General features: G+C 34.9%; 1 protein-coding gene across 7 annotated transcripts in view; it reads right to left on the bottom strand.

Moving 5' to 3' along the window:
* The window catches only part of ATP8A1 (ATPase phospholipid transporting 8A1), a 116005-nt gene that overhangs the window by 19992 nt on the left and 71878 nt on the right, over positions 1-24135 (bottom strand). For 6 of the 7 annotated variants that reach the window (XM_071556561.1, XM_071556560.1, XM_071556563.1 and 3 more), the window contains 8 exons: positions 23236-23419; positions 23016-23126; positions 16487-16561; positions 16244-16366; positions 13782-13860; positions 9978-10039; positions 5014-5070; positions 4429-4536 (listed from right to left, as the gene is read on the bottom strand). In XM_071556561.1, coding sequence (XP_071412662.1) covers positions 4429-4536; positions 5014-5070; positions 9978-10039; positions 13782-13860; positions 16244-16366; positions 16487-16561; positions 23016-23126; positions 23236-23419 — 799 coding nt within the window. The remainder of the gene's footprint in view (positions 1-4428; positions 4537-5013; positions 5071-9977; positions 10040-13781; positions 13861-16243; positions 16367-16486; positions 16562-23015; positions 23127-23235; positions 23420-24135) is intronic. The other variant, XM_071556565.1, reaches the window with a different exon arrangement.

Raw genomic sequence — 24135 nt, 5'->3', positions numbered from 1 at the left:
TCAATCAGTGAATAAACATGATTGCAGGTGTACTGCAGATTATAATGCAATAAAGACTATGTTACAGAGGCTGAAAAGTTGTTATAAAATTAGTGAAAACTGTTCCTTCTCATACACTGTGCATTCCTGTTCACTCCAACAGAAATAACGTTTTGCTACTACTACCAAAATCTTCCTTGTAGAAAAGGTACTTTAGCACTTTAAGTAGATAAAATTTGAATTTCTAGTGTTTTTGGATCTAAGGCTGGAAGAATATAGTCCCTAATTCTTAAAATAAACTCAACAATAATTTTTAAATGCATGAGTCTAAAGGACAAAGAAATAATATGAAAGTAAATAAGCAGTTCAGCTTAATGAATGATACAATATTTAGGTCTTGTTTCAGACTACTAAAAGACTCAAAAGTTTATCTGCGACAGCATCTGAACTAGCCACGGATACTACATAATTAATTGCTAAGGTTATCACTCCCTTTTATCGAGTATCTTTCTTCAATTTTACAGTCTATTTTTCTATTTTCTTCGGCTTCATAAAGCCCATTGCTCCTCTCATAATTTTCATTCATTTTTCCTTCTAGACTGTGTCTGCTGAAATACAATGGCGAACTGACAGTTTTCATCTGAACATCATCAATCAGGGAAAATGAATGAAGTTTTCTTCACCTGGAACTTTTAAAAGAAAAAAACGCCCACAACTGGAATAGAAATTGTTTTACAGTTGACAAGAAATAATTGGTTTCAGAATTTTAATATGGAAACATGTTTCAGCTGCTATAACCCAATTATCAATCTCTAACAGATAATCAGCTACAGAACTACCAGTTATTCATATCAGGAGAACATTTGTGCCAGGATACCTCACTTATGTGAGTCAGCAGACAACTTTGAACGTTTCTGGTGCGCTGCCTATTTGGCAACCTAGTTACCACTAGTTACAGGATTTAGGATTACTGTTCCATGGACAGCCATCTAGTTCCCACACTGTGAGAAATGGTACTGTACAGCCGTATTAGCTGATCCAGTGTGGGACTAGCAACTTGAAAGTCCAGAAAACAAAGGCCTTGATGCCAGAACTGTCTCAGCATTCCAGATCAAAAGGGCATTTTGGATCAAGGAGGGTCCTTGTTTGTTTTTGTTTTGGGAAAATTCAGAGCAAAAGAGAAGAAAAATACATTTGATTATACTATTAGGAACATGTCAGGGAAAGGAGAGTAGCAGCCTAGACAGTGGAAAAAAAATGCTGGCAGTGTCCTAATTTTTCATTTCCCTAAATTTTCTTTTAGAGCAAAGCATTCTACAATTTTTCCTTCTATACTATTAACACACAGCAACACTTATGTAAAACCCAACTTTAGTTACCTCCTGTACAACTAGAATGCCACACAAAATAATGGAAACAAAATTAATGTAAAAAGTCAGAAGAATTTGCAAAAATAGGTGACATACTTGTTTCTTTGCTCATTAAGTGATTGGGTGATGCTTTGATATTAAAACATGAACTCAAACCAACAGCCCTTACACTTTAACTTTGGGCTGCCAGCTTCAGTGCTCAAACATAAGACTGTTTTTGCAGCATGAACTGACTTCTTCTATTACAACTCTATTTTTTTCTTGGGACATTACCTTGTAGTGTTCTCCATTTAAACACATTTATAAGGAATGGATTAAAATTTAAAAATATTTAAATGAAAATTTTCCTCTGCATCCAATGAATGATTTTTCCGTCACTTCCAAATGCTTCTTCTCTCCCCTTCAAGAGAATTTTATTTTCTTGAAACAGAACCAGGAATAAGCAGCCAGAATCTTATTATTTTCATTACATTAATATGAAGAAGTTAGACTGAATCCTTATTAGGGTGTTTCATTAGGTTCTTTTCTATCCAAAGCCATGAAAAAGGTTTGTAGAAGGCATATCATCTAGTTGGGACCGAATTGTTGGATGAATATTGTGTCAAGAATAGTGACTGGTAAGACTATAAACCTACTAAGACAGAACTGTTGTTACCATTTCAAAGAAGCTAAACCAAAATATATTTAAACTTTCTAAATACCACACTTATGTCATTATATGCATATATTTATCCTTATAAATCTAAAAATTTTTAAAAAGGGGGCATTTTTAATGAACACATTAGGGGAAAAAAAGGCATGAAAATCCCCTTCAGCATAACTTATTAGATCAGATCAAGACATGGGCAAAAAGCTAAGAAGCAGAGGTCAACTTTTGATGCGTTCATTTAACTTTTGCCAAATGTAGTTACATGAGTTTTTGAAGTCTGATTCACACAATTCAAGAAATTAGACAAGCATAATATGGCACAGGCGAGCAGTCGCCTGTGTGGATTTGTTTCTATCACACCACAATCTTTTCCACAGTTAAATTCATGAATCTTTTAGTTTGAATATTTATGGAAGGCCTGGACTTGCTTCAGACAAACTCAGTGAATTCTGCCCTGCCAGAGGCCACCCAGTCAGTAAGGGAGGTTCCAGGAGAGCATACAAAAATCCTGCTTCCATTCTGCACTGCAATATGCATCAACTGGACTTTCAGCCACACAGAGTGCAGCTCAGAAAGCTAGACCAGAGCTGTTAACATAAGCTCTTATGCCTTATCATACGTTAGGCAACTTTATTCTGATGTTACAGATATCAGCCAACAACATCCCCCTTCAAACAACTGCATGCAAATACATCAAAAGCTACTATATACACATGCATGCATAAGCAAACACACTAAAAAATAACACTACTAATTTCAAGTACAGATAAAGTATTATCACAACAAAAAAAAAAGATTTTAGGTTCTTAAGTCAGACTACTTTGGTGCAATTTGAATTCAAACGCCAAGAGTACTATTTTTGTTGACAGCTACATCTCTTGATGAAGAATTGTTTTTCCAAGTCCATAGGAATTATATTCCTTTCAAAAACATTTTTTTCTCACAATAACTTCAGTCTGAACATGCAGTAAGTAAAATACTGTTATTTCAAAAGTGAAGTACCCACCCTTGTATCATACCAAGTATAACACACCCTTCTGTTCCCACTGTGCTTATCACCATGAAAGTTCTGCTTTCTTAGACACCACAAAGCTTTTACAAGATCTCTAAAAACACCAAATTCCAAGCCCATATACAGTGTATATGAATAAATATGCTGAAGTATGATAGCTTTAATTACTTTAATTTAGAATAATGTACAGAATTAATTTTGAGTAGTAGAGGCAACATGCCAATGTACAAATCTACATATACACATAGGTAAGAGATTATAATAGAGATGAAAAATAGCAAGGAATTGAGCAACTTCAAATTCTTTTTCTTACATGTCCAAGCACTTAAGTTAATTTCTTGCGCTTTCCATTAAAGTGTAATAGGTACAGAAATGCCTATATACTACTTTTTCCTATAACTGCTTACATAGGAGGTTGGATTTGTGGGTCTTAATTACCTTCAAGTAAGGGAGAGACATGCACCTGTATTTCCCACATCCTGCATGCATTTTTCAATCACTGAATTATATCACAGTGGTGGTGGAGTTCAAGATATTCACTCTTTTACTGGTGTAAGATTCGATTTAGTTGATATGCTTTGAGAAACACTAGAAAAGTATCTTTCTGAAACAAGCAGGTATCCACAGTTTCTGATTCCCACTGAAAATGTACACAACTTCTTAGCTCAGGAGGTACTGGTCATGCCCAGAAGCAGACATTATTGTCTAGGAAATTGATAATAAACTTCAGATGTTTCTGGAACTGAATGCCATTAAAAATTTGGGACTGCAGTTCCAATTATATGAGTACAGGCAGCAAATAAGCATCTTTTATGCATTCAGTCCAATTTGCAATATACGTAAATGGGATAATAAATGAAAGAAAACGCAGTGGTTACTCTCAAAAGGTTAAAGATAGAGTATAATAATGCATTATAAGCAGCTCATTAACAGAAAAGGAAATGTGTGCATGACAAACAGTTCATGCAATGTTATGGAACCTTAATTTTTTGAGGCATTTTACAGTTTCAAATACTTGGCAAATTTGGAAAACTGAAGATGAAAAAACAACCTTAACCAGGGCACTACTTGTGCACCTCTTTATAAATAAAATTCTTCAGACAAATAAGCTCTGTAATTCTGAGTTCTGGATGTGGTAAGACTTTTCTGTAGAAAATGAAAGCTTACCTAAGAACTGCAAAGCAGCTTAACTATTTTTCCTCGTTAGACTACATATTCACAGTCTGTTAGCTGAGCTCCATTTACATAAAAGTTCATTATATTTTAAATGAACATGGCTACCATATTGAAGGTAGAAAAGATGAAATGACGTACACACCTCTAGTTAGCAGAAGGATCCAATAAAGATTAGGCCTGTACTGAAGACTGAATCAATATTTCTTTAACACATTTAGATACTAGTTAAAATATACTTTTACCTCTCCTGACATATCAGGTGCCATAGGAATGACTGGCCACAAAGAAGAGTAGATTCCAAAAAACACTACCCAAAGTGCTATGCTTCCCCAGATAGCTATATGGCTGAACTGTTAAAACAAAAAAAGAGAACGATCATCACAGATACATTGTAACATAAAATAACATATTTGCTACTTAGTATTTACAATATGATTGTGATATAGGGGATGAAATTTCCATGCCCTGTATTAATTTACTACTTCACTAGCTATTTCTTAAAGCAAAATGATACTATCAGCAGCAATATTACTGGATTTTAAGCCAATTTTAATTCAGTTACAATCAGTTCAGAGTACTTTGATTTTTCTAGTTTAAGGATTACATTAAGCCTTATCCCTACCCTCATTTTCAATATCAAGCATTACTTTTGTATATGGATATTCTGTCCTTCCACACTGTAACCACAGTTTAGCTTGATACTGTGTGGAGGACCGACAAACTGTAAAAGGGCATAATATAATCAATAAGAAGGAAACAGTACAATTATTCATCCATCCATCATGTTTTACAGAACATTTGAGAATATGGCAAAGACATTTGCTTACCAAAGTCCAATATGAAGTCTCTAATCCAGCCTTCAAACACACAGTCAGAACCACAAACTTACAGAGAGAAAGTCAGAGAGAGGATTCTAAATTAACATGGGAATCTTAACATAGTGTACTTATTAATTTGGTTTAACTTTCAGGAAAACAGAAGAAAAAGTTGCCACTAGAGGATTTAAAGATACACCCCAATGATGAACTAGTAACAGAACACTAAGAAGTATTAGCTTCCACTAATAATGGCCACTCATTTGATTTGGAATTTTGTATTAGAATCTTATCCTTGCCTCTTAGAACTCTGTAAATCTAGCTCTTGTTAAGTTGTTAGCATCTTTATTGATGGCATTTTGGTTACACATTAAGGTTTGTGAAAAGTATAGTCTGCTTCAGTAAAGACTGAAGAAGCCCTAGTTACAAAGAGGATGACTACTACTTTCTACACAAAGGCAGATTTAGAAGATATAGATGCTGGACTGAAAGCTTGCAATTGTTCAAGTTTACACTAGTCTAAACTAAAATAAAAAAACCCCAAACCGAAAGTTTTGTTCACTTCATTAATAATGAGTCACCTGCCCCAAATACTGAAAAGCTGAAGAGTTAAATGTTGGCAGTCTAAGACCTATGTTCTGCATACAAATAACCTGTTGAATAAGTCTGTTAAGTGTTTTTCATTATTTCTTCCTATCACTTTTCTTTATGCTTTTTATTGAACAGTCTCTGAAAACATCACATTATTGTCCTGTAGGATATGATCCATTTTAGTCTACAGATAAGCAGTGGAAGACAGTTAAGACTAGCTGTTCCAGAAAAATCTACTTTCTTTGAAATTCACTCCAACAAGTTTCTGTTTAGAAAAGAAATAGCTGTATTTTGTAACTCACTTGTGAATGTGTATCACAAGTTTTGCTTTATGTGCAATCTGAAGAACATGCAGCTGAAAAACCAAGTCACAAAGACCAAGCTCCAAACGTAAGAGCTATAGTTTAAATTCTAGTTTGTTGGTCAGGTTGACAGCACTGATGTGTGTTTGTCTGTGGTTGAACTTCAAGCAGCCTCAGAAATTCAGAAGAAATGTACTTCAATCAGAAGCTGAAAATAACCAGGAAAATATGTATGACAAATCTTTCACTATGTCTGATACACAGAAGGATACAAATCCTTACAGAAAAACTCTGCTCTCTAAGTTTATACTTTTAATGCTGAAATCTCCTATTTCAACTACTGCTGTGTTACTAAGGACCAAAAAAAAAAAAAATCACAGCACTACGATTCCATTATCTAAACCAGAGAATCATAGAATCAGCTGGGTTGGAAGACAGCTCCAAGATCATCAAGTCCAACCCTTCATCCAACCCCACTCTGATTACTAGATCATGGCACTCAGTGCCACATCCAGTCTCATCTTAAAAACCTCCAGGGATGGTGAATCCACCACCTCTCTGGGCAGGCCAATGCCTGACCACTCTCTGTAAAGAATTTCTTTCTGATATCCAACCTAAACCTCCCCTGGCAGAGCTTAAGCCCATGCCCTGTTGTGCTACTGCTGGTTGCCTGAGAGAAAAGATGGACCCCCACCTGGCTACAACATCCCTTCAGGTAGTTGTAAAGAGTGATAAGGTCTCCCCTGAGCCTCCTCTTCTCCAGGCTGAACAACCCCAGGTTCCTCAGCCTTTCCTCATAGGACTTATGCTCAAGCCCCTTCACCAACCTTGTTGTTCTTCTCTGGACCCACTCCAGCATCTCAGTATCTTTCCTGAACTGAGGGGCCCAGAACTGAATGTGGCCTCACCATGTGTGAAATCTAATTAGAAGAAAATTAAGGACAAGTGTTATAATTTACTTAGTCTATCCAGTACTGGTGCTTATTTGGATGAGTGAAAAAAGTGAATCATGGAAAAAAAAAACCAAAAAACCCTCATCTGGTACACTTGCTTACTACTTTGCTCAGTTGTAAGAAATCCTTCTGTAGGATGAGCTCAAGAATTCCCCTTGCATAGACAAAATGTATACACAAACCACTGCAGGTCTCCATAAAAAGAGATACACACTGTGTAAATATATACCCTTTGACTGATCTCTGAAGGAATTCTGATACCCCTAACAAAAATCACTAACTATGCACAGCATCTCCCTTGAGAAAGTGAGTTGTATTGCTTCCTCATCTCCTTGAGCCAAACTAACAATAGCTCACTGACTCCTACAAAGAAACAAGAAATCAAACTGGTTTTCTGTATAAAGGCTGAGCTTTCCCAAAAAAGACCTCTCAAAAATAATCGTACAAATATTTTCACAGCACTCTACTTTTATTTGACATCTATGTTGGCAGAAATAGTTCCAGGACATGATATAAATCAGTGCATATTCCTGACTTTGTGGATCCAAAGAAACTAACCTCTATTAATTCCTGAATGCCTTTCTTACTGATTTTTGTAGAACTGATGAATGCATACTTCTTAAAACTTCATACATGAAAATTAGTATGAAAAATGAAAAGTACATTAGCCTCATGATTTTGGTATTTCAAGACAATGCCTGACCGACAACTGTCACTGCACACACAGTGCACATGCAAAGAAAAAAAAATCCTCTACCCTCACTCTGAAAGTCTCTCAAATCTTCAGCTATGCTCCAGACCTCCTTGAATTCCTGTGCAAGAGCAAGAATACATCAATTGCAATGTCCATCTATCCCCAGATTTAATCTGAAGTGAAGGAAGGTAGAGTTTTCTTGAGAAGTTCTTGGCCAGTCTTCAGGTTAGTAGCAAGAAATTAACCCCTCAAGCTGGTGAAGTTTTAACTAGGAGAGCTGAAAACCAGTTGCGGAAGGTGACAGATAACTGCAATGACCCCTATTTTAGTGTTTTTGGATTCAGCTTGACAAACAGTAATGAGTGCCTCCAGGTTACTACACTGAAAATATCAGAAATTATGTAATTTCCGAAGGCACTGGAAAATGTTGCTACAAATCTGAAACTGCAGTCTTCAGTGCCTGTGAGCCAGCTGATGTCACAGATGATACTCACATGTTCTGCAGTACTGTAAGATTTCAAGACTTATCCATTAACTGATGGGTGACAACCTTAACAGCAGTAGTTTTTGAACACTCAGTTCCACAGGACCTAGCGTAATACAGTAAACTCTTAGTACACCATATGTAACATGCTTTCTCCTGGTGCCAAGCTTGGCTTTGGAAAGAAGCCCAAAGCAAGAGTGCCTGGATAAGAAGTAGTTATGAGATCTCTTCAAGAGAGAACAACAGCTATGACTACAGCCATATGTTGACTAATTAGGTTTAACAAGTGTACAGGGCTAACTCTACAAAAAGATGGCTAAAACAATGGATACTTGTAAAGCCATCAAAGAAAAGAAGATGCTACCAGAAATTTGGTTTAAGTGTTAGACAGGTGAAGTTACATTACTTGTGTATACATAGATACAAGTAATAAAATAAACTTCTGCTGAACTGAGCAAAGTTGCAACTTTTAGAAACAGTCAACAATGAAACATTTGTAGATAGGGGAGAACCTGGAGCAGTGAATCCCAAGATAAACCTATTTCACTTAAAGCAACAGGTGGTTCTGGTAGATACTCTTATGAAGGATTTATCAGTTTTGAGGAAAGTAGTGACATTCAGATAAATGAACGACTTCTAAACACTGTCTGGTATTATGAGATCATAATACAAATAGGCCTGTGTCAGTTGAGCTACTTCTGTCAGGACTGAGCTACGACAATGACTGTGACCTTACATCTTAATTTTATTAAGACTTGCACAGAAAACACTTATCCAGGATATTCCATCCACTCCTAATGGAAAACAATTCATCAGTGATAAATTGCATGATTATATGCATCTACTGCTGACAAAACAATCTGTGCTTGCCTTTTGGAATAAGGAAAGGAAACTGTGGAGCAAAAAAACTTTTAAGAGAATGTGTGAACAATTTTTCTATGTGCTTGAAAGAACCATGTACTGACTGGCAAAAGACATTTTAACTGTTACACCAGTAGGAAATAGAGAGAAAGGGCTGTGGTTACTTTATCTCTTTAAACCTTCTTGTTAGCTGACCAGAAAACACTATTCAAAACATTCTCATACATATGAAATGTCAACAGCGGCTACATTCTCAAAGGACTACAATGTACCTAAAATACTTTTATTTTAGTTATGATGTTTCCCTATTCCCTAAGGAAATTGATTTTGATGTGAATTTGTATTACATTCCCTTATTTTGATGGAAGAAGTACTTTCTTTTTTGTACCTGGCTACAGTAGGAACTTGAAAAATTCATTAAACTCTTAACATTGAAGAAGAGTGGCCTAAGTCTAATTTTGCTTCTAAGAGAGATCCTGAAAAACCCTCATCTCTTGGGTAACATTCATATCTAGTAAGTCAAAACCAGATATTTAGCTTTATTCATTTATTCTAGGAAATAAAAGATAAGAGAAAAAATCCCAACCAATAATGACTAGTATCTACGAGAGCAGCAGAAGATTAGTTACGTATGGCCACGTGTAATTCTGGCAGTTTGACTGCCTCTTAAAGGCATCCCACAGACATTTGTTCTGTGTGGCTCTATGCCTGTTTCAAGGCCCCATCATAAACTGAGAGAAGAAAACTATGTCTTTGAAAGTCCACAAGCCAGAGTTTTCTTCAACACAGAAGCTTACCTTATTAATAAGCGTGGTAATTAGGGAATCATAATTCTCATTATTTTAAAAAACAGATAATTTTCAGTAAAGGACAGATGTATCTTCTTCATTTTTATTAAACTGCTTTGTTTTAAAAACTGGAATTAGAATGCAAAGTGCACTTCAAAGCTCTTCAAAGAGTCATTCAACAGCCATTTCTTATTCTTAAGGGACTTCTTAAGGCACTACACTAAATCAAGTCTTCTATTACTATAAATAATAATACATACACATCTTTTAAAGAGTTAAAGAGCAGCACCAATATTGACTTACAGTGTACACAGTGTTTCCCAGGAGCAGGTAATCCGAAGTCTTACCATTGCCAAATACAGTACCTGGAGAAGGAAAGTAATAAAAATAAAAACATTTAAACACTGACAATAGCACTATATATAATCTTATTTTTCGTACAAAATAGATGGTAGCACTCTATAGGGTACTAACAGCAGATTTCACATTAAACTGTGCTGAACACTAGAGATCTATAACTTTTACAACTTGAGTGCTTTAAAGCTTTCAGTGACTTCAGGGATTATGCTAGAAACAGGGACTTTTTGTAACATCATATACCAACAAGACGAATACTGTATTCAGTAAAAATTAATAGAATTACTATTAAAATTAGAGATACAGTATTACCCCTCAGAAAAATACTAAGTATAATGGTTATAGTGTATATTGATTGCAACATATAGGTAAACTAAAAATACCAAATACACACAGTTAGAATTTTTGAGATGCTTGTCATTCATAAAATTTTTCAAACTTTACCCAGCTTAAATAAGTAGATTCATGTTAAGTACCTATCCATCTTGCACATACATGGATGGAAATGCACACATACAACAGTTATGTAAAGAGTTAGAGTTCTAAAGAGATGCATTTTCATAAAAATCACATCTAACGTGTTTCTTAAGTTCAGGATTCTGAAACAGTGCATTTACAATTATTTATCAGAACTTATTTTATGACTACTGCTACAGCACAGGATTTTCTGATCCCAGTTCTATGAAAGTTTTTGTCAAACACGGGACAACAGACAACAACTGAACTACCCTAAGGAAATTCCCCATCTCAATTAAATATACTGAGGTAGCTACATTTTCACCTATTCTGTTAGAAATGCTTGTGGTGCTCAAGAATGTTCATATACTGCAACTAAACCAACTAAATCATAAGACTTAGTCTGCTGAAGAGGTTCTAACCAGCAGGATATTGCTTTTTACTGCCATCATACAGAAATATCAAAATGCTGTGCATGTCATAAGTAAGGTTAAAAGAAAAAAAAGAAATATTTTAAAAAAAGGTTTATTGTGGGAAAGAGAAGAATAAAGGTATTTCTTTGGAGTTTTGGAGAAGGTGGGACGGATTTATAACTCCTCTGATTGGGCTGGCCAGAAAATGGTAATAAATGCTGATAAAAATGGCCTGCAGTTGAAGACACTTATTTTTACACTATCCTCAGCTAGCATAGAGTATATTAAATATTGCTAATTAAAAGTGTTTTGTGTTAAGTGTTTTTCCAGCTTTCATATCACTCTTATTCATGCTTGACATGAAATCCATTTCAGTCATGGATGAAGAGTGCTCCTTTCTAAAAGCTTTTCAGGACCTGTGAAGCCAGTTTACCACAGAAAAAATGATTTATTTGTTGATATTCTGGAAGAGACAACAGGGGACAAGTTCACACAAAAAAGTAGAATAAAAATGCTTATAAAGAGTCATCCTTGACCTAGCTGCCTCCCATCCCATGATGAGGAGCTCACAATGGCTGCGTTCTTAGCTCTAGTGATACTGATTGCATTTCTGACACTTCCCTTTTTAACTTTCTCCCTGGACAGACTAGCACACCAAAAATGACTACAGGAGCTGAAGCCTGAAAAAACCCATTCATTTTAAAGGTTATACAAAAGATGGAAGACTCGGTGAATTTACTAGTACATTTAAGTCTGGCTTCCGCTATTTACTGTAGTGCTGGAAAAGTTGCATCAGAAGAAGCTTCTGTGAAGATTTATATCCTTGGCACTTTTCATATCCACATGACAATACATGGACTGTAAGATTTGTGTACTGTGCAATGGTGAGGTCCCATGGAGCAAATTTGGACAAAACAACTCTTACAAATACATACTTACTCTCTGATTATGTATTTCTTGATAGGCTCTACTAAATTTTTGGCTTACAGATAACAAACAGGTGGACAAGCCAGACCAAAGACTAAACATGAAAATTTGACAAAGAGAAGTGCTCCAGGAGATTTTAATAATCTTCAAGATTTGCTTTTCAATATTTTAATAAATACCTGCTCAAATATGCTTTACAATATATACCTAGCAGTAAAGAACATAATGAGGATAAGACAGAGGACTAGGAATGCAGCTAAGTCTATGCACATCAGCCAGAGTGTGGGGACTCAGCACTTTTAGACAGAAAGCTGAGCTATCCCCCTTTTTTCCCATTCCTTCTTTCATGTTTCAGGATCTTCCTGCACCACTTCCTTGCTAGGAGAAGGTGGAAACTGACACCTGTTCTCAGAAATTCCACTCTCTGGTACTTATCAACTCCTCCTCGGTAAATTTACAGCTCCATTTCCCTTTTCTCTTTAAACACACAGACATCAGATTTAATTAACAGCAGCTTTCATTTTACACTCATATCCTCTTGATACAAAACTCTGCATCACCTGGACCCATGCCAGGTACTGATTATACCAGCTCACCACGAACACAATTCCCCAGGTTTCAATTCTGCTCTCTCACTCTCCTGTCCTTTCTCTTAGGAACAAAAGGGAAAGGCAGAAGGCAATTTGATCAGGACTGTAGAAGCCACATGCCAGCAGTCAGTTCTAGCCCAGGGCTGTGGGCCAAGAAGGTCTGTGCTACACTACTCTCACAAGTGCTTGTGCAAGAATAGCAGCTTTGACATTCACACATGAACTCTATTCTGCATCACCACATATACTCATTAAACATTTCTCCATCATGTAATGCATAAATCTCTTGCATGGATTGGCTACAGCTTTGAACAGCAATTTTGGTTTGCATTTGAGATTATAGTTTTAGACATGCATGGACATTTTGGGACCTCATTCCTCCTGGGCTGTCTAAACCTTTGCAATGCAAACTCACATTCAGTGTGATGGGAGTGGCTTTCAGAGAAGACAGGCTGCCACATACCTGCCTTTACCCATTAGGAGTCACTGAGTGTAAAATACTCTGCAAGAAGTCTTCCCTTAACCTTTCCAGGCACAAGCAGCTGTGACAGCCTCACTGTCTAGTCTCAACAGTTCCAAAATGTGTATGAGAACATTTCAGTCCCCTATGCCAGGACAGATTGCCTGTCTATATCATTAAAACCAAGCAGACTAATTTTAAGGAAAGCTGCAAGGTACACACTTGTTTTTTTCTCCCCTCAAATTGGAAGCAAAACAAAACCACACTCTTGTGAGAGCTTCCCCAGCCCCAAATATTCCCACATGCTGGAAGCAGTACTTTCAAGTTCCCTTTAATTGACACCACTTTCCTCTCAACTGCCCCATTTCCTTCTGCAGCTCAGGAGCATATACAACAGTAGAACTGGACAATGGACAGGATTGAGCAGTCCAAGATATCACCATTCCTCTGCCACAATCCTACTCGCAGAAATGTAAACTAGCAGGTTAGTATGTCTGAGTAACAGAAGAGAATGTATAGACGACAACAATAAAAACTGACAAAATGTAAGAGACAATACAAGGGATAGTAGAGATTTAGGATCTCCTAGTTATTTACCATAGCAGTGTATTATAAAAAATAAGCATAATTAAATATCAATCTCCTTTTCTAAATCTTATGTCATTGTGCATAAGCCCTACTTAAGATAGTTTAATGTATCTACACATTAATATTACTCCTACTTATAAACAGATTTTAAATAAAACATTTTAAATATACGACATCTGGTCTAATTCTAAAAATCATATCTTGAAATTTAATCACACTAGACTGTTAGTATTTAAAAAGTTTCTCTTAAAAAAAGATAATATTTAGATATTTTGTACTTTTCAATGTTTATTTTTTTATTTTTCATAATACTTACCATGCTGGAGGGCTTTTAGTGGAAACCAAAACAGAATGAATGAGTGGAAGAGGCCATTTAAACAATGAACCCAGAAAACCTCAGAAAGAGAAAACAGAAAAACCATGAGAACCATTTGCAATAAACTAGCTCTGTGAACCCTGACCTTTCTTTTTATGTGTGTGTTAGATTCACAAAAAGGTGTTTTTGTCAGGCCACCACTGTGAAGTAATACAATTGACAGGCACTTTCTGCTTCTTAGCTCTTCATGGGTCATTTGTTTATTTTTATGCTTTGAAAAAAGTGTGTATTATCTCTTTTTAATTTCAAATCAAAAGGGAAATTAAAATATAAACTTATGGGAGTATAATCACAAAAATTAAACTAAACCATACAACCAGAACAATTGCTCCATTCAAAGCAGGGAATTAAAAAGGACTCTAGTTTTTATAATTTGAATTTTATGTAAGAATAAGTTTAGATGGTAGAAAAATCAAAACCTGTTTTACATACTCCTACCTACATATCCCCACATACAAAAGATTTAAAACAGAAGAAATGGAAGTATCTTCCTAAGTATCTCTTTACATGCTCCATTTGCTAATCATTCGAAGTTTTACTTTCAAACTTACTTTCGTTTGTAAAGGATGCCTTCTGCGAAGAACTGTCTTAAATTTAAGGATAAATGGTCTACTGATGCTTTCCATAGTATATTGTATGACATAAAATGGCTTAATAAAAATAATTAACTAATTTACTTCATTATAGCATTATAGTTTTTTCCACTAGTAACACTTCTGACCACTATGGTTTGTAACTAGCTGATGTGTATTTTGAGCATTAAGGTGTTCAAACAACTGAAATTAAGTTGCCTGTCTCACATTTTCCACAACGTCTCAGTCTTTTGTTAGATTATACAACTACACTAGGTTGCATGATCCAATTTACACTCCAATACTTTCCAAATTTAACTTGTGCTACTCATTAACCTTTGTCTCTCTGTCTTGCTATGTCATTACCAGAAGTTTTTATTTGACAGAAAGCACAGGTGGGTGCAAGAAAAATTAGTTCTACTTTTCCATTTTCCTGACCAATTCTTTTTGTCACATGCTAATCCTTTAACCTCTGTCATGACCTCATAACCTTTGATCCCTTTTACCATAACAAATATCGGCATCAACATTCAAGGCAGTAATGTTTCCCAATCTTTAACACCAACTATTCAACTTATATAGTTGGGAATTTTGTAGCTGGCAAGTTTGTAGACATTTACTCAAAGCAACTGTTGCATGGGAACAGCCACAGAATTTCTAATGAAGTCAACACTACATCTGTGTAATAACAGAAATATTAAAGAGTAAAAATCCAACAGTTGTAACTCATGACTACTTATTAAAACTATCACAACACAAAAGTGCCTGTAAGAATGGGAACATGAAAGTGACATATTTGTAAAGAATTCATGGTGATGCAAAAGACTGTGTTCCTCAGTCTCCTTAAAACTTTCCAGTTTGTTTTTTTAGGTGAAGGGATGAATTGAGGAAGAAGGAATCTCATCTGCTTAAGTGGGAAAAGACAGTTCAGACAAATAATGCTATATATATTAATGTAACTCCTGTTTTACAGCTTAAGAGGCATAGATACAAGAGCTAAGCATGCTGTATCAGCTCTGCACATCTACTACAGACCATCCTAAGCAGACATTGTTAATTCCATGACATACTGAAAATGGACCCAAGTTCAACATAAAATGACATTACTTGAAATGTCAAAATTACATTTACAAAATATAAAATCAGAAAGAACTCTTACAAACATCATATACTTGTGAAATCAGAGATTCAGGAACAAGTTTTTTAAGGGATTATTTATGTATGGACAATGCTGTAGTAATCTTTTATATTTTATGTATTAAGGAGTGCTACATTTTTTCACTTTTTGTGCTAGTCTCTCTAAGATGAATGTCACCCATTTCCCACCAAAAGTAGCCTCAGATTCCTTTTGATCCACCCTGGCACATTCTGACTCCAAGTACTTTTTCTCAAAACTCAAACCATAAAATCACAACCCCAAATTGACAAAGAATAGTACCATGTCCCTCCCTCTACAAATCTAATGACAGTTTTTATTGTCCTCTGCAACACTTCTTCACAGGCTTCAGTAATCCATTTCCATATAACAGTACAAATACATGGAGCCAAGTGACAGTGAGGTCTAGTCACTTCTGCCTATAGAAGACAGCTTTATTACCAGCAGAGAGAAAAAAAACAACAATTGGGGCTGAAAAAAATAAAGAGCTTGTTGCCCACTTCCATACTTGCTAAAAATGATCTGCACCATTCACAGACAAGTGGACACCTGGAAACAGTAGTTATAAAAATCCCCTCCATTTTTAATTATAAGCAACACAGAACAAAAAGGATAACTATACTGAATTCCTATGAATTTTTGCTTTATTATAATTTGATTTTTAAAATATCTACCTTGGTATTAAAGTCCAGTGCATTTTGGGAAGTTTTGTATAACTCGGGATATTTCAGCATGTTTTCTTTTCGGCAAGATCTCTCAAATATTCCAAGAGTTAGAGGAGGCATTGCTGTAAACATCTAGTACATGAATTAAAAAAAATAAAATTGCAGAATTTTAGAGGCAAAGAGTTACTTAAAGATTGCTTACTCAAGAAACTTTCATGCTTAAAAATAACTAAAACACACAAATCATCTTACCACATTGTAAAGACCTATACACCATCTTTCAAAAAGAATTTGTCCAGAAAAGCCATTGACAAATGCAAACCAGACCTGAAAAAGATCAAAACCATGTATTGGTCAAATGACTTGCAAGGTATGATAAATAGATTTGCCCTCATCTTTGAAAAAATGAATATCCCTAGAACACATTTACACCACAGCTGAAAATGTTTTGGTTTAAACTCATATGAAAAAAATCAACAATAAAACCAACATGCAATCAAGAACAGTTAATGGGTAATCTAGACCAGTATGTTACCAATTCTGTGTAAATATGAAAACATTCAAAGGTTCATTCAGAAGAAATGTGAAGTTCTTTAAGAGTGATATAAGCTCACTTAATTCTTGATGGAATAAAAATGCTCAAAGTATGGGGTGGTAGAGAGGGAGCCCACAGATGATTAGTAGTCATCTTCTCATTAATAGCAAACTTCTTAACTAATAGAATTCATCAAGTAAACTGCTGTTTGGAACTGAAAACTGTACCAATATCCCTTAGTAATGAGAGGATTAGGCTTTACCAAAGCACTAAACTAAGTACAACTACTTAGTTAACAAGCACAAGTATATACAATCAGGTGTATCTTCTATTGCATAATTTTGATAACTTTTTGCTAAAGGTTGAAAGAAATAAAGTTTAATTTGAATTTTATGATAACATATTTTCTAATTTTTTCTGCACAGCATGCAGCTTATCTGCTTTCTCTTACTTCTTCATGCTTATATTAGTTCCATGACAAAGCAGAGAAGCAGCATGTCTGAGGAATCTTTATTAACAAGTTACATTGCAACTACATTGTCTAGGATAAATGTAAGCTCCCAGGTGACAGAAGTTAAAATCATCTAAAAAGCATTTTACTCAATTTAAGAGCCATATTTTTCTAGTGCATTTTTTGATGCTGCTTTCCTACAGCTCACCTTTCATTTGACTTTATTATGGAAACATAAATTGCTACAATCAGTATGTGCGTTTGGTCTCCAGGTGACTGTAATCTATGGCCAAACTCAGATTATTTTTTAAATCATGTGGTGGAATGTCTGAACATGTTTGTGACTACCTCGAGATGGAAACCTCCCTGAAATCAGCAACTATTAACACTAAAAATGGGAGTTAAAATCCAGCTATTTGTTCAACTAGTAAGTGAAGAGCAGATAGTTTTGGGGGTTTTTGTGGCCAATTACTGGAACAAGATTCCATACAAAGTCATGAATGTTAGAGGCTGCAATGCCAAAACAGAGAATCCTCTGAATTTTTGGAAGTTTTATAATGTTAAATCTCTCTACTTTGGTTGATTTAACAGTAACAAGCATCATTTTCTAACCTTTCAGACTATACACTGAAAAGACAATAGAATTACTTCATTTCAGTTGAACCAGATTTTTATTAACACTTGTGTATTTTGATTTCTGACTTTCAAAATAAGACTTAGGATTTTAATTGTGATTAATTTAGAAGACATTTATTGGCAGCAGTCTCTCAGGAGTTGAGTATAAAGGAGCAAGATGAGTGCATAATCAGTTATTCATTGCAGAACAATTAATTATGCACTCAACATCAGCAGGATTTTTAGATTTTTTTTGTTTTTATCAAATACTGGAGTCAATTTTAGAACCCTTAATTTAAAAAGGTTAGGGTGGTAGAAGATAACAGTTTTAATAGCAAATATGTGACTCAGTAGCTGGGCATAAATAAGCATACATCTCATTGCTGGTAATTTCAGGAAGAGTTTAACAAAAGCATTACTCTTTGGAAAGAAAATAGAAGACCGCGAGCAGACATATACTTGACCCTTCAGAACCAAGGAGTATATGGGAAGAACATTAACTTTTTATTGTGAGTTATCTAGAAGGCAAAATGTTCTAAAACTTTAATTTTAAATGAAAGGCCTAAATACATATACTGAATCTACTGCAAATGGTGACTGCTCTTACACAGGTAACTGATGCTAAGCAATACTTGAAAATGTTTTGGAGTTTATTTTTTAAGAAATGCAAGTATTTAAGATAAAATTTTACTTTACAATGAAATGGCATGTATCAAGTTGCTAACAAGCCTCTTCAGAAAAACTATGCATCATTTAACTCCTTAAAATCCCTGTTGCTTTCACCTTATTTTGTAAAGAACTAAAGTTAAAATTTTTAATGTATTTACACTGAAAACACTTTTACTGTAGAATTGCAAAGAAATCCTTTAAGGCTTAATATTAACTTGCTGAAATCTTAGCATTTACTTTCTTCCAAAGAAAGCAAGCAAGTTATAGGCATTTTAGTTCAGAATAGTGTCATAAGGGATTGGAATGTATCCTGGTCAGAGGTCTAGATACAACCTCTAGGTTCTGAACTGAGTATCAAAAAAGTCTGTGAAGAAAAAAATCTTTTAATGTGGCTAAGACCAGCATCCTCTAGTAGAAACATTACTACTTAGTGGAATGCCAGATACACCACATTAAGAGACAAAGCATGTTTAATATTTAAGCAGAAACATTAATTTTCTATTGTGTACAAGATAGTATTTGAATGTTCACATTAAGAACATCCATGACTCAAAAATAATTACAACATCTATTGGGGCAAGAAAAAAGACAGGATAAATACAGCCCTTATCTTGAACTGTAAGATGGGAAGAAAGTAAGCCACCTATTTGCCCTAACTGCTGAACCCCGGACACTAGAAAATCACATTCTTAATCATATATAAAAAAACTAATATGGAGTTTATGACATTATTAATAGTAAGAATGACAAGAAACACTTGCTTCACAGTGGGTGATTTTTCCATGGATAAATGTGTTGTATGCTAATTATGAAAGGCAATGAAGGCAGCTGTACCTGCAAAGTAACTTTTTAGGATGTTGTACATGATAATTTAGGAACAGACTCAAACACTTCTCTCTTAGGCTGTAGGTCCTACTGTATCATCCTAAATTACTAATCCAGCACCCCTATACAGGACAGGTGATTGGTACACTTAAAAAGTATTTTAGACCACATAAGTGAACAGCTACTGAAAATTCATTCTATAATTGAAAGACTACAAAATTTCCATTGAAAAGGAAAGAGATAAGTTCCCTGCCCACCTAAAAGGAGATGAGCCTCAACACAGATCCTATCCTTGTAGTCCTAAGTTTTCAAACTATATAATAATGTATAAATGTGGGCATGAGCATCATCACTTTCTGCTGTCCATGTCTCAAACTGAACTTGGTGCAGTTTGCATTCATCAAGCCAGCCATGGCATATTGAACAACAGCACCTGAACTCTTGCAGCTCAGAAGCAGTGTGAGTATGCACAGAAAGCCTGCTCATGTTTGGGTTTATGCATGATACGGGTCTCAGTATTGCCACACACATTCATCTGATATGTCAGGCAAAGGAAATCAAGAACAAAACGGTAAATTCCAGTTACAGACATGAGCAGCAAAAAGTGTGTAACTCAGCAGTGGGATGAAAAGAGCTTGGGGGGGGAAAGTAAATCCCTCCCACCATCCAAAGTTTATGGAACAAAAAAGTGCCATTGCGGCTCTAATTACTTTGTATTAATTGAACTGTTTACCTCGTACCTTACTTAAATTGCTACAAACAGCCAAGTTTAAAGACCTGTGACTGAACTTTAAATACGAAACTCCACACATCTGTTTCTTCTGTTTGTATCTGTCTGTTACTCTTTCATTTGAAACATGAGTGACCTATGCAGGTCTTCAAAATTATTATTATTTTTTTAAAATTGTAAACATTTTTTATTTAATACAAACCAGTTATTTTATGTTATTACTAAGTAGCAGAATGAAAAGTAGGAATAGCAAAATTTTGTTCCTCTGATGTCGAAGGATGATTTGCATAACTTTTTGTGTGAGTAGTTTAAAAGAGTATATGCAGTAATGGTAATTATAAAACCAAAACCAATCCACAAAGATGTTCTTAACCACTAGATCAATGTTAGTCCCAACCATCATTATAAAGTAATGACAGTCTCTTCAAAATAAGTATGAGACTCTGCATAGGCTTTTTCAGTTTTCATTTGTAATTTAGACTGATACTTCAGAATATTGCCTCTAAAGTCACCGGGACTAGTCCCACACAAAAGATGAGTGCCATATTTAAACAGCTATCACATCAATGCCCAGAATAGAAAAAAATTATTATAGACCACTTCTAGTTTCTCATAAATAGGAGTTGAAATGTCAATAATCACTGTGTCTGGGTATTACTGTAGACCTTTATCATTTTCTGAACAAAGAAATCAATGACACAAATTTCATATCAGCTCAGGAATGCCTAGAATAAAGGCTTTATTTTAGATTAAACAGAGTATTTTATGTTACTTGCTTTATTAGTACTGAGCCAACATTTAAATACATAATACGCACCTATTAAGCAAAGGTGGGTATTTTTAGTTACTGTCAGCTAATAAAAGGAAACTTGTTTAAAGCAACTTCCAGACATGCCTTTCAAAGTACTATTTTCTAAACTCCAAGGCAGAGGAGGCGTGGCCACAAAAGCCTCACAGACATTTTCCTGATGTAGCATTTCTGCATATTAAGCAGCAGCTTACAAATACTCATTGAGCTCTCTGCTCCCACGCCTGATCTGTACAAAAAAACTGAAAAGAGAGACGCAAGACTGGCAGTTGTCCTTTCTGGAGACATTCAGTGATGAATTTCTGCCCATTCACTCACAGTATTGACATGAGCTATTAACATCTCAACGTTTTCTGATCTGACAAACGCTGGATATACAGGAACTCAAGTAGAAGTTGTCCTGTCTTCCAGAGAAGGTGTATATGGCAAAATGCTTCTATGTTTTATATATCAAGGGTAATAACCCAGATCAGAATGATCTCTTTGCCCTATCTGCTCATAAGGCAGAGACTACCTGTTCTAGCCTTTTGTATTTTCAGACTATGATTTCTCTACCTCACATCTGACTTTCTCTGTCAAAGAATACAAACAACGGGATACTTATACCTGATTTAAGTTATAAATGTACAAAGTATTTGCAGAAAACTAAGAAAAATAAGTTAGTGTTTTAAAGACTGCCTTTGTATGTTTTCTATAAGCAGAAAATACACATTAATATTGGTTTTTTCAAATACTTCTAGAACTACTGCTAATCAGGACTTCTGGAAGTCTGATTGAGTAAGTAGATACTCAGCTTTTGAAATACAGGATCTAAAGTCTGCCCTCACTTCTAAAGCAAAAAAAAAAGGATCTTTAGTGAATTTCCTTCATCTATAGCTTCCTGCTTTATGTTTTTCTAAACAGGCTACAAACTTGGTGCCACTTAGATTGAAATCTATTTGCATTAATAACACAATAAGGAGAAAAAAGAGGTAAATTTTTAAAATGTAAAAATATGATAAGAAAAATGCACTCTTTTGGCTACAACATGTGCACATAAAAAGATGACTAAAGTATTTTCAAATATTACAACAGTGTAAGGTCATAAAAACTGGAAATATCAGTCTAATGTTTACACCAGGTCTAACAGAAATAAGACATTTTCTTTCAGTAAAACCAAATATTTACTGTGCAAATTTAAGATACTAATTTGAAATTATATTAAAAAAAACTATGAGAGTTTTAAGAATATCTGTTAACCCTGTTTATAAAAAAAATACGTAAGACCAACCTGTGAGACTTATTTTGCAATCAAACTTTGCAAAAAAAAAATTTTTAACCCAAAGTATCATTCTGAATATAAAGTTTGAATCAGTTATAAACATAATTACTAGATACATATTTGGTTATAAGAAAGCAAGCAGTTGCTGAAAGAAAAGTAAGGGAGAGGCAGGAGGAAATTTAAAAATAATTTAAAAAATCTATTCAAAATTTTAAGGTTGCCATGTGGTCATGAAGATAATGAAAACTATAGCTATAGATGCTGTTTTAACCATACCTACCAATAAACATACACTTAATACAACACAGTCCCCTTTCACAGTACTGCATTTTTCACAAGATTTCAGCATCCTTAAAATGCCAGGTGAAAAATACAGCTCAGCTACTTTCAGGAAAATATCTCTGTTCAAGAACTAGAGCCTAAGGAGGCACGGTTACCCCATCAGCAATAGTGTAATAGTCCCAAAAACCCTAGGCACTGTTCTGAACAACAACAGCCCACAAGTTTAATAGTGACCTCAAAAAGGGCTTCAGATTGTCAACTGGAGAGTTACTGACACCAGCTCAAAGAGATTAAGAACATACATCTCTTGATATATTTAAAATAACTTTTAACAGTATTACTTAATTACAGTAATGATGTTACAAGTACAGAATTTTAATAAACTAGCAATATTTAGCAACAAAACATTTGGTATTTAATATGCATTTTTAGACAATATTTTAATGTAAAAAAATCATTAATCAGTTCACTCAAAAGCAAGATTCAGTACTACTAAGTTTATTGACAGTTAAAATGCTTCTTTAAAATCACATATAATAATCAAAAGCTCAAAAAAATAAAATTCTTACTTTCAAGAAATAACATTTAATGTAATGTAAAATTACCTCGATAATATAAAGGACTATATTCTTGTAGAAACAATACAAGATGCATTTAGCCACTCTGTTATAATTCCAGGCTCCATGAACCAACAGCAAGTTCTTCAAATACTTGAACTGCAAAAAACATGAAAAATGAACAAACATACAATCAAAACACAAATACACCAATATTAATCTAATATTAAAAAACTTTAAGGTAGTATTTTGCAATGTAATGACTTACCTGAGCAATTGAATAGTCTGAAGAATTAGCAGCCTGTAGACCTTCATTCCCACTAATCCCAACACCAACGTGTGCTGTTTGTATCATACTAACATCATTTGCTCCATCACCAATCGCTAGAGTTACTACCTTAACTTGTTTTTTAACCATTTCTACAACTTCAGATTTTTGAAGTGGTGATACCCTAAGGGATAATACAAAGGAACAGGTTGAATACAAGACTTTCAAATGAATGTACATTCAAAACATCTTCTATATTCAGTGAAAAGGTAATAAAAATAGGCCAATTAACATCCTGGTCAGTGACATGGTCTGGTTATTGCCTTTCAGGTTATATGCTGAAAGCATGTTCCCAGAAAAATTCATAGAAAACTTAGACTTGTTGAAGCAAGATGTTAACAGGACTGAAGAAACAAAGGTCAAACAGCAATGAATCCCCAAAACAGAGTAATGGAAGGAACCCCAAATGCTGCCACTGCCAGTATTCACTTACAACAACTGCAGATTTTAGCATATTTTTTGTTATGCTTTTTATTTTACTCTCTGTTTAAATATGTATTTTATATACAAATAAGATTAAAGAAACAGATGTCAAAGCAAACACAGAGTGGACTGTCACTATCTTAACACAGCCTACATCAATAAATTAGAGAAAGTAACTTTGAATATCGAATCTTAATCGTCTACTTAGTTTATCTGCCGGTAACTTCTCCCTTGTTCTTTTCAGGACTGTTTCAATTAGCTGTCATTAAGAGAATGCCTGTTCACAAGTGAGGGGACAAATTATTCCAGGGATGACAGCTCTGTTGATGAAACTGTATCAGTTTTGCCCATATCTGCCATCATATGTGTCCCACATGTACCTTCCATTTTGTACTGCAAAAATTCTACTTTTAAAGC

This window comes from Pithys albifrons, chromosome 5 (assembly GCF_047495875.1).
Source record: "Pithys albifrons albifrons isolate INPA30051 chromosome 5, PitAlb_v1, whole genome shotgun sequence".
NCBI lineage: Eukaryota > Metazoa > Chordata > Aves > Passeriformes > Thamnophilidae > Pithys > Pithys albifrons.
This window is presented reverse-complemented; position numbering and strand designations above follow the sequence as displayed.